This window comes from Gavialis gangeticus, unplaced genomic scaffold, assembly GCF_001723915.1.
Source record: "Gavialis gangeticus isolate Ggan-Ray unplaced genomic scaffold, GavGan_comp1, whole genome shotgun sequence".
NCBI classification, from domain to species: domain Eukaryota; kingdom Metazoa; phylum Chordata; order Crocodylia; family Gavialidae; genus Gavialis; species Gavialis gangeticus.
Window position 1 is genome coordinate 85,622,230 of NW_017729034.1, and position 11,796 is coordinate 85,634,025.

An 11,796-nucleotide genomic window follows, 5' to 3' on the forward strand; every position below is an offset into this window, starting at 1 on the left:
AATGACCTGCCTCTAATTAACATGCATCTGTATCTTGAAAAGAGTTTGATGTAATCATTTGTTACATCATTAGCTTCTCTGAGTTCTTCAGATTAGGTAAAGATGAGACTAATGTATCTTAAAGGCAGAATGCTGCATTCATCATATTAATTTGTCTCTGTCCTCTGACAGGTTCCAGGCCATCTAATAATCCGCCTTGAAAACTGCTGGTCCACACCAGCGAGGAATCCTTCTCATGCAGTTCAGTACTCTTTTATAGAACAAAGGTTTGTATCATAACATTATGCACTAGATGTATTGTCTTAAACCTCAGAGCTGGTTGAAATGCTTTTAAGGAGTAATTTTCCTTTGGCAAATGCTGGTTCCATGAAAATGTAAACATTCCATAGAGACATGTTGCTTTGGTTCAAATTTTCAACAAAACTTATCAATACATATTTGATTCCTTAATAAATCCTTTGAAGTGTATAAACAATGCATAGTAAAATGAAGCCAAATAATTTTTGCAAACATAGTACTTTACAATGAGCCCAAGAGAGATCCTCCAGCATTATGAATGGTTTACATTTTCAACAAAACTTATCCATGTATATTACTATAAGTTTGAAGTACTGCATTTCAACTTTATTTTGAGTATTATGATATATTGGAGAAAAATTCAAAATGATAAGGTTTGACTTAATTGAAATGAAGCATTTTAGTAATGTAGACTTCGTATTTCTAAATGACATCTTTATTTCGTAGCAAATGTCAACATTTACATTTTTCATTCCAGCTTGTGACAAAAGAAAATCTAAGAATGCAAACTGGCTTTAACAGCCCCTACTGAAAATACATCAGTTCTGTACTGTGATTATGTAGCTACCTACATTACCATATGATCTTAAGTGGCCATAACATTTTATTTTTAATTTTTAAAAGTAGCTTATTTTTATTTTTTTAAGCTTCCATTTCTTTAAAATATGTCTCTAAGCCTTACAGTTGGGAAGAAAAAAGTTGAAAGCATGAACTAACTGTAGACCGCTACTGTGTGATCTGTCTAAGTCTGAACATAGCATCAACTTCTATAACAAATGTGAACTTCTGCAGATTTGTGGAATGGTGTCAGTGAACACTTTAAGCACATTTAAACAACTTTTTTGCTTTTTTTTCACTGTCCTCTGAAGGGAAAGAGGTTGGGATGTGGTCTGATACAGATCTAGAGTCCTTAACATGTAACTTAAACCTGCATAGGTTTGCTTTATGAGATTTAGGGTAGTCATAGTTTTATGAATAAATCTTGGCCTGCTAATAGGCTTGTAAACCCATTCATTGTAATTATCTGATATTTGAAGAAACTCAAATTTTGTTGGTTAGTTTTGATCATCCCCATTGAATTCATGGTGCTATTTCTTTTCTTCAGTTGGATGAGTACAACTCTTAGCATCAAGCCCTCAGTGGGCATGTCTGTATGAGACACTTTACTGCACATTAGATTAATCTAATGCACAGTAAAGCATCACCATCTACATGTGCGCAGCAATTACTGTGCAGTAAATTAAAGCGTCATTTGCTAGTTACAGGTACTAGAAAACAGTGCTTTAAATTAATATATGGAAGTGCATGTGTAGACACTGACCAAGAACAAATTGCTTCCTGTCAGCCCAGGCAGCAGAGGGCCACAGCTGCTGTCTGACTAAGCCCAGGGCCGGATTAACCCTTTAGTGGGCCCTAGGCAAACAAATTCATGAGCCCTGGGCCAGTCAAGACCCCCTCCCCACCCTGGTGCTGCTGCCTGTGGGGAGCAGGGCTTGAGCTGCCACTAGAAAGCAGCCACCACAGCAGTGAGGCCAGGGAAGGGAGGCGGATGGGGCCATTCACGCTGGTGCCACCAAGGGAATGACTGGAGCCCCCTGCAGCTCAGGGCCCTAGGCATTTGCCTATGCGTTAATCTAGCCCTGGCTAAACCCCGAGCCCTGGCAGGGAGTTGGAGAGAACTGTTCCAGCTCTGGGGGCAGCTCCCTCCCAGCCACAGGGAGATTGGGGCTGGCCCCAAGCCCTGGAGGGCAAGGGGAGCTGTTCCAGCTTTTTGCAGCTGGAAAGGAGCTGTCCCCAGAACTGGAACAATTCCCCCATGCCCTGGGGTTTGGGGCTGCCCCTATCTTTCAGAGGCTGGAAGGGAGCTGCCCGCAGAGCTGGGACAGCTTCCCTTGCTCCTCAGAGCCAGCCCTAATCACCCTGTGGCTGGGAAGGAGCTTCTCTCAGAGCCGGGACAGCTTCCCTTGCCCCTCAGGGGTCTGGGCTGTCCCTGATCTCCATGGGGCTGGAAGGGAGTGTCCCCCAGAGCCAAGACAACTCCCCCCACTCCCTGGGACTTGGGGCCAGCCCCTATCTCCCTGTGGTGGGAAAGAGGCTTCCCCTGGAGCTCTTTCTGCCCCCCAGGGCTCAGGGCCAGCCCCAATCTCCATACAGCTGCAAGAGAGCTACCCCAAGAGCTAGGACAGCTCTCCCCACCGCCCAAAGTGCAGGCCTGACCCCATACCTCCTGCCAGCTAGGGAATAATACCTGGGGGAGTCTGGAGTTCCCTTTGGCTTATGCAGGGGGCCAGAGCAGGGCAGGAGCAGCCCTGGACTATGCTGCTCCTGTCAGGCTCAGTTTGTTTGTGGTGCAGACGCACATGCAGATATGTGCCCTAATATGCCTGAATCTTCTGTGCAGAAAATTCAGGTGCATTCATTGCATATATAGCGATGCCCAGTATGAATGCTGAAGTGTTGGGTTCAAAATTTGCTTTACCCTTGCCATTTTACTGTTAGTCTTACAGGGCTTAATATTTTTCTTAAACCTCAGTTGCTGGACTAATGGGATAACATTAACATCCCAACATTCATTTTTAAGAAAAGTAAGTTTCTAGCCTTCGTGAATACAGAAAAAAAGGTTGAAAACATGACGCGAATGTGCTGTGTAGGCTCAGAAACAAGAAAGAAAACTAGGGTTGTTCAAAATTATTTTTCCAAAATTATTCTTCAAAGGAAAATTGGGCTTTTGACACGTCCATTGTTTTTCCCCACAGTGTTGTATATCTGGTAGCAATTTCGATATTTCAGTGAAAAAACTTAAGTCCCTAAATCCAAAGTATTTTGGTCAAATCCGAAAATATTTTAATTCAAAATGGAACCATATTTGCTGGATGTGGAGTTTGGGTGCTTTATGTACCTCTTGTCCTCTATGACCAGGTCTCTCTGGCTAGACTGTGCCTCTCAGGGCAAAGGGTGATTGAGAGCAGGTAGTGTGCTGCATTATGAGAGATGCAGTCTGCTAAAACAGTTCAGCTTGCAGTACTTGGCTGTTGTTTGGGCACTGTCCAGGGGAAAAGTAAACTCTATTTTCTGAGCAATTGTAGATTGTCTAAAAATATGCTGTCCTTTTAAATGCCCCTGCCAGTAAACAAGAATATTTGCATAAACACACATGAAGTGAACATAACTGAAGCTAATTGAGTATTTTACAGGAGTGAATGTTCGCAAAAAAATATAGGGGTTCTTTTTTCAGCCCTGCTTTAAATCACCGACTCATAGAAAGATAGGGCTGGAAGGGACCTTGAGGGCCTATCTATATTGTGGCAGCAGCGTGGCTCCATCAGGGTATTTCCAAGAATGCTCTATCTGCCAACTCTTGCTGACACACTCTAAAACCAAAAATACAGCATGAAGACACTCCAGGATATCCTTCTGCAGCTGCTTTTGAAGCTTTGGTCTCTGGTGTGCTCGACTGTTGCTGGGGATTACCACAAGGCATACTCACTAGCATATTTCTGGATTTGGAGTGCGCCTACAGGAGCAGGTGGGCTGGGTGTGCTTGAGGCCGTCCTGGCTTCAGCATGGCACAGCTGTGGTGTAAAACTGAGATAATCTAGTTCAGCCCTGGGCACTGAGGCAGAGCCCAGTACACCTTAGACCATCTCCAGTAATTGTTTGTCTAACTTTGTTTTTAAAACCCTCCAGTGAAGCAAATTTATCAAGTTCCCTAGCTAGCTTCTAGTGTTTCATTATCTTGACAGTTTTTTCTTAATATCAGCCTAAATGTTCCACTGGAAATTAAGCTTCCTTCTTCTTGTCCTTTTCCCTGTGGCCATAGAAAACAACTGATTGCCATCTTTATAATATAATTTTTTTTAACTGAAAGACGTTGAATGTCTTTCCTTATTTACCCTTCTAAAAAAAGGGAAACAAAAATATTGTAAGGATACAAAAAATGAATTCCATGTGAGATGCATTTATCACAGAAGATAGTTTGGTGCAAAGGAAGCTCTTATGAGCTTACCCAATAGAACTTCTTGCCTTTAAGCCAGGAAATGTTCCAATTTTCTGTCTTGTCTTCAGGAGAGCTTGTCAAAATGGAAATGCTAACTTTCAGAAGATGTTGTTGTTTCATTTCAACACTTTCAGAAATTGTTTCAGTTCAAGTTCTTAAATGTGGTGAAAAATCTTCTATTAATCTTGAATTAAAAATTAATTCAGATTTCTACTGGTTCTCTTACTTTTATGATTGTCCTTTATTTCTGCATTTGAAAAGAAGAAAGAATATGAAGTAAGAGGCTTGATTTTTTTTTCTCCCGCCTATATTCTTGCATATTTTCTCTCCACTGGAATAAAGGGGGAAAAGAAAAAAGGAATATTTAAAAAGTGAGAGAAAGGAGCGAGACAAAGCAGAAAATGGGAAGCATTTTAAAAATAAAAAGTTTGGTTTGAAATAGTTGATTTTTTGCATCAAAAAGTTTACAAAAGTATCAATATTATCTGAAAAACAAAAGACAACAAAAAATGAAAAAATGAGTTTGGGTTGAAAGTATCTTTTAATCATTAAAAAATATGACCAGTCGTTCTTTAATCAGTTTGACAGATGTACAAACAACAAGTGCAGCCATTAGTTGGGTAAAATCACCTTTAGTGTTTGATACATCATGTTTCTGTAACAGACTAATTATTGCATACCTTTTATTTTACATAGCTGCCCACAAGTTATCAAGGATGAAACGCTGTCAGTTATCATGAATGGAGAAAGTGCAGATGCAATGTTTAGGATCCAGATGTTCAAATTTGTTGGTATCTCTTACAATGATGTGTTCTTGCACTGCACAGTTCAGATCTGTCACAATACACCTGCTGTTTGCAAACCGGTAAGGTTTGGATTATTTTTATGTGACAGGAGGATAGGAATGAAATTGTTGTTGTTAGACCAAGCTGAGGAAACTGTATTGTGTTGTAGACTGAATATGGGCTTGGCAATCAGAAGCTCCTAAGTTGTAATCTTTGCCACTTAGACGTTTGGGCAAGAGACCTAACCTCTCTGCCTTAGCTTTCCCACCTGCAAAGTGAGAATAGTAATTCTAAACCTAGGAACAGTCAGCAAAGGTTTATATTTAAAATTAATGTTTATGCTGATAAATCAAATGAACCAAACACAAAATAGAAAATTTTACCCCTTACAGAGGCAAAATTTCCAGTGAAACCAATGAGTGTTTGCCTGAGTAATGTCACATAACTTGGATTGATATTTAATATTATTTTTAGAGCTGTGTACCCAGCAATATCCAAACACATATAGAAGACAAGGGCCAGGCTTCTGGAAGCTTACAGCTTAATTTAGACATGTATGTTATAGCAGAAAAATGTATAGCATGAACTTGCTTCCTTTGGATCAGAAGATGTAACATGGTATGAGAGCATTAAATATTAGTGGATCTAACAGGAGCTATAACTAGTTGACATTTAAAAGCATTCAGTTAATGAATTATAAGCTGTTGAAATATAAGTTTTCTAATGGGAGCAACATAATATTCCATCTCAGAAGTACACTTTTACCTAAAACTGTGTATGTAGATGCATGTTTTCTTACTATCTTATTAGCAATAAAACTGATTGTATCTTTCATCACAACAGACAGAACAAAAGAGGAATCTTTTTGACATAAGGGAAGATACTGTACAGTTTTCTCAATACTTGTGAGACATTGTGGTTCAGGCTGTAATGTCAGTGTGAATACTTGTTTAGTCATTAATAGCAGCTGCAGAATAATAACAGTGCTTCATATGTTGGCTTGTTTCTTCAGAATTACCTCTAAAAGGCCACCAAGCTGACATTAAGCAGAGAAAGAAATCAAAGCAGAAGTCAGTATGACATTTTGGAAATTGCCTCAAATAAAACCAGATGCTAGTACTGAAAGTCACAAGACAGTATATCAACACCACTAGTAAAGTCTGCCACTGACCATGTAGGGTTTGTTTCTGACCACTGATTCGTGTATCATTTATTGCTAAACACCTGTCAGATATTTTTAAATCTAAATAATATGCACTTCCTTTAAACCAAAAAAACCCTTTTATTTGTAAAACAGAAACAAACCAACAAAACACTTTTTTCTATAACCCTGTTATTCAAAAAAAAAATCAGCCATTTCTCTTACCACCTTCATGATTCAAAATTTTGGGCATACAACATCATCAGGAAAAATAATGATTTTTCAAAAGACAACAACTGAGTAATTCAGATTTGCACCTGGTTTAGTACATATATTCTAAATATTAAAAATCCACAGACATTTTTAAGTCATGGGAATTTTAAAAAGAAAAGAAATTGAAGCCTTATTCTTTTTCCTAACTTTACGTTGATGTAAATTGGGATTAGCTGAAATCACTAGTCATCTGAATGTATAAAACTGATGTGAGAGGAAAATCGGGCCCTACAAATTTGGGCCAAATAAACATAGGGACAATTTGAAAGTGTCTGAAGTTCAAGCTACAGTGTCACTGAATCCATGAAGCTATGCCTGAATTTGGCCTGTAGTGTAGATATATTTTTATTATTCTTTAGCTGACAAACAGTTTTTCCTCCAGTTTTTGGAACACTAACATAATAAAATTGTGCTATTAAAACTCTATAAAACATGCCCTGAGATGAAAACACCTGTGGTGTCCTGAGGTAACAAAATTTGGGAGGATGTAGGTGCCCATTGTTCAGTAGAAAATTTGGTCTGTTATAAAATGCTTTCAGTATTTTCCTTTTTGCTGTAAACTGCAGATTTGCCCAGGAGGCACTGGGCAACTCCTGTGAGTTAGCTTTCTTCTGACATTGGGACAACTCAATTATTCAGGGCATTCACAGATTTCCACCATCAGCACATGTGTTTGTGAAGTGAGAATAACTCTCACCCTAGTAACTCCTTTGCACAGCTGTGGGTGGAGGGACTGATATGCTCAGTGCCCAACCAATGGAATGGGGTTTTATTTTTGTCTGTGCAGCTGACCTGGATGTCCAGTCCAAGTGTATTGCAAGACCGTGAAAGGGGTAGAATTTCTGTCTCCTGATCTTTGTTGTTATTGATGCTGAAAGTTTTTCTTGATTCCCGATCCTTATTTTTCAATATGAATTGATCTTTTAAACTATATAGCTATTTGCTAAGGAGATTCCATGCATTCAGCCCAGGAACCCTTTCAGGATTTGTTCCCAAGTGACCATGCTTTTGGGAAAATCCCACTCCCCTAAAAGGATGTTAAGATATTCATAGTCATTGCTCAGTGGGGTTCCCCTGATACCCCTGCCAAGAACTATACTGACTTGTTTTTTTGGAAAAGTCTTAAATTTTGCCCTTAGAAAAGAGGAAAGTGTAAGATAACCTGACTTGACCTGTGACTTCAAGAGAGGTAACATTTCCTCCTCAGACTAGATATCATCTTCCGTAAAAGCAGAGACTCTTGGCTGGATCAAGTTAATTGTTTTGGTGGATAAGAGTGAAAAGAAAGCTTAATGAAGAAGCTAAATTTATTAAAATTGGAAGAGTCCTACACAAGACCTTCTGAAATAACCTTTTAAATGTGTACATTTATTGCAGTATTGCTATACAGCCATCCATCTTCTCAGCAGCATTACTCGCTTCTGGAGTTTGTCAATGTCAGGCTGAATGCTGTGCCTATTAAACTGGCAGAAATGTCCCTGATTCATCCATTTGTGATTGATCCATTCCAGCTTTGTTATGCAAAGCTAGCCGGGTGCCAGCCATTCTTACAACAGTCATAGTAACTATCCTTTGCATCTGCAATGCACCAAAACTTAAGCAGAGCTGAGATTTCTTGATACATATATTCCCTTTATATAGGCTTTACTGAGAAATAATGTATTTTTCTACTAAGGAAGCAGGTGGTTTCCTTTAACCAGACCTGTCAACATTTGAGAAAAAGAAATGGGAACACTTGCTGGAGTTTGCAAAGTAACTAACTGAACTCAGTGGGCATGCCTTGACCTCCCCAATTAAAAAAAAAAGGAAAAAATAGACCATGTAAAACTTGTAATTATTATCCTAATATTTCATATTCTGCAGTCCAGAAAGCAGATTTTAACACACTACTGTATCTAATAAGTTATTAGAGTAGCTGGTACTAATTCTGCAATATTTTTGCAGCTGGAGTCTGTGCATTAAGATAGTTAGGCAAGAGCCCTAAAGCTGAGTCAAATATTCTGTCTTGAATCTCATTAATTCCTCTTGCTGTTGCTGTGCATGTGTATACACATGAGAACAAATTAATCTCAGCTGATCATTTGTTTGTTGAACACTAATATCTCATTTTTTTATTTATTTTTTTACTAAATGACTTTAGTGCTTGTTGACAGGTGTACAGAACACCATAGAATAAGTGCAGTAATCAGCAGCAATGCAAGCTGTTCCCTGATGTGCTGGTAAACTGGAGGAATCATGTCAGGTTGCAGGGCCCTTTCATCTTCAGATCTATTCAGTCATTTTTCCTTCTGCTGAGAAGGGCAAAAAAGATGCTGATTATGGTTCTGTTATGAAAGTGATGCTTTTTGTGCTTTTTTTTGTCACCTTGAAGTTAAACATAGACCACCACATTCATTTGTATAGATCACTGAATAGCCACCAGATGGTGACAATTTAACCTCGATCACAACAAAGCATACTGCCCTGAATGGCATGGCCCATCAGAATAGAAAAGCACATACATGTTTGCAAAATCAAGTCACTACAGATCTGAGATAAATATGAGCTAGTGACCTATATGGGACAGCTTTGTTTTCTGTTATGAGTTACCTGACTCACAAATGTTCCGTCTTTATAAACTCCAAGACGCATGTGAGTAGTCACTTGGCTAAGATGGTTTGGATAGGGATGCTCCTGCCCTAAGGAGGGGACTTGGACTAAATGACTTCCTTGACATACTTTCCAGCCCTGTTCCTCTCTAATTTTACATTAAATATGGATTTGTATGTATAGGTGTCACTGTCCTCTCTGGTCTTATCACTAACATTTTCTGTTTACAAAGTTGGTGGAATTGTTTCATCTAATGAGAGGTTTTTAAGGTGATGTGAGGAATGTGAGTTTTTAAGGAATGTGAATTTTATTTCTAAGGAATGTGAATGTGAGTTCCTTAACCTCCTTTTGGGAACGATTTGTGCATATAAGTGAGAATACTTACTGTTTGCAATTTGTTTTACCAGAATTGTACTAATTATGGCAAAATTCTTAGAAATAAGAGAGATGCATCATCATTTCCTACTCGCACTGTCTCTTATGGTCCCATCAAGAGAAAGATGGATGGTAATGAAGAAGCAAATCTAAGTAAGTGATTCATAAAGTCAGGTTTTAAAATACAATGCCTGGAGTGATCACTGTAGCATATTTTTAAAAGTCATAAATGTCACAAATGTGACATTAAAAGTTAGATTTTTAAATGCACAAAAATCCAGGAAGATCAAGCTGACACATACCATAAGCAATTTTCTTTCCTTGTCTAACTTGTATTATTTTGTATTTATTTATATGTGCCTCATCCTGCAGAGTGTTTCTGGATGGTTCTGAACATACTTACCCCCACTAGAAAACATGACATACAAGGAAAAGTTGGAAGAAATTGAGTTTAGTCTGGAGAAGAGAAGACTGAGGAGAAATGTAATAACAGTTTTCAAAAGCAAATTGAAAAAAGGTTGTAACAAAGAGGACAGCAATTATAAAGAGGATGTCCTCTGTGTCCATAGGGGACAGGACAAGATATTATTTTAAATTGCATCAAGGAAGATTTAGATTGGATAGTAGGAAGAGCTTTCTAGGTATAGGAGAGTAGGTAAATATTGGAATAGATTACCTAGAGAGGTTGTAGAATCACCATCTCTGGAGATTTTTAATTAGATAAATATTTATCTGGGATGGTTTAGATGGGGATGTTCCTATGTTAAGTTTGGACCAGAAGACCTTCCAAGATCCTTTTCCACCCTGTTTTTTAAAGATTTTCTGATTCTATAATACACAGTGGTCCTGTGATGTATGAGTGAGTTTTGATGGAAACCATAAACATGAATTGGGGGCGGGCGGGTTATGTCCAAAAATTTGGAAAGTTTTTTTACTTGGAGAAAACCAGGATCCCTGCTGATCACCAGTATGACTGATTGATTCAAATCAGCAGTACCTAATTAAGCTACATATATTTAATTTTTGAGAAAAGGTATCAGTGAATTTGAATCAGTGATTGAATTATTTTAGGTCCTTTGTTCTGTTTTAAAAATATAATAATTATATATCAAGCCAACAGTACGTCTTGGAATTATGATATCCACTGAAATGGAAAATACAGTATTTAAGGAATTTAACATGGATCTTCAAAAGGATACCACAGATTAAAACTCTCTATATGGCAGTGCTTACTCCTATATAGGTCTTCTGAATGCCCAAGAAAAATTTGGCATGTATATAACTGTTCTCAGTATCTATATCAGATAGAATTGAGAAGTAAAAGAGTAGTAAATCTCAGAAGGTACTTATTCCATTTATTTCCATTTTGAAGCCCCTTGCATATAGTGGAGATTCTAAGAACTAGTACTAGCCACTGGGGCTGTGTGGCCGATTTGATTCGGAGAAGATTCGGCCTGATTCGGTGACTGAATCTCCAAATCTGAATAGAATCGGGAGACAAATTAAAAGCTCCAAATCAATTTGAAACATCCGAATTGATTCGGAAAAAGATTTGGAAAAGATTCAGCAATTTGGCCATAGACTAAACAGGCAGCTGACACAACTGCCTCCAGCTGGTAAGTCTGGTGGGGTTGGGGGAGGGGAGAGGGAAGGATTGGGGCTGGGACAAGCTGCCAGGCTGGGGCAATAGGGCATGTTACTCGGGGAGGAAGGCGGGGGAGCACAGGATGCGGGCGTGGCAGCACTTGGAGTGGGGACTCTGCCCTGCTGCTGCTTGCCAGTCAGCGCAGACAAGGGGGCATGATGCAGGCATGGCTCGCTCCAGGCAGAAAGGGGTAAGTGGCAGCAGGGCATAGCCCCCACTCCCAGCGCTGATGTGGACGTGGTGGTGCTGGGAGCAGGGGCTATGCCATGCTGCCACTTGCCCCCTTCTGCCTGAATCGAGCTGTGTCTGAATCACTCCCTCCCACCCCTTTCCGTGCTGGCTGGTAAGAGGCAACAGGGCAGAGCCCCCACTCTGAGCACTGCCACACCCACATCAGTGTTGGGTGTGGGGACTGTGCACTGTCATCACTTACCAGCCAGTGTGGCAGGGGGTGTGGGATGCAGGTGCAGCAGTGCTGGGAGTGGGGGCTAAACCCTGGTGCTGCTTGCCCCCTTCCATCTGGAGTGGGCCATGCCCGCATCCCTCCCCCACCCCACCCTGGCTGCGCAAGCGGCAGCAGGGCCAAGCCCCTGCTCTGAGTGCTGTCGCGCCTGCATCCCCCTGCCTCCCTCTGTGAGTAATACACCCCCCCGCCCCAGCTGGGCAGCTTGTCCCAGCCCCAATCCCTCGCTCT

General features: G+C 40.0%; 1 protein-coding gene across 1 annotated transcript in view; it reads left to right on the forward strand.

Moving 5' to 3' along the window:
- The window catches only part of LOC109304860 (alpha-tectorin-like), a 29,207-nt gene that overhangs the window by 12,838 nt on the left and 4,573 nt on the right, over positions 1-11,796 (forward strand). The window contains exons 5-7 of the mRNA XM_019527691.1: positions 172-266; positions 4,991-5,159; positions 9,490-9,610. Of these exons, the coding sequence (XP_019383236.1) occupies positions 172-266; positions 4,991-5,159; positions 9,490-9,610 (385 nt within the window). The remainder of the gene's footprint in view (positions 1-171; positions 267-4,990; positions 5,160-9,489; positions 9,611-11,796) is intronic.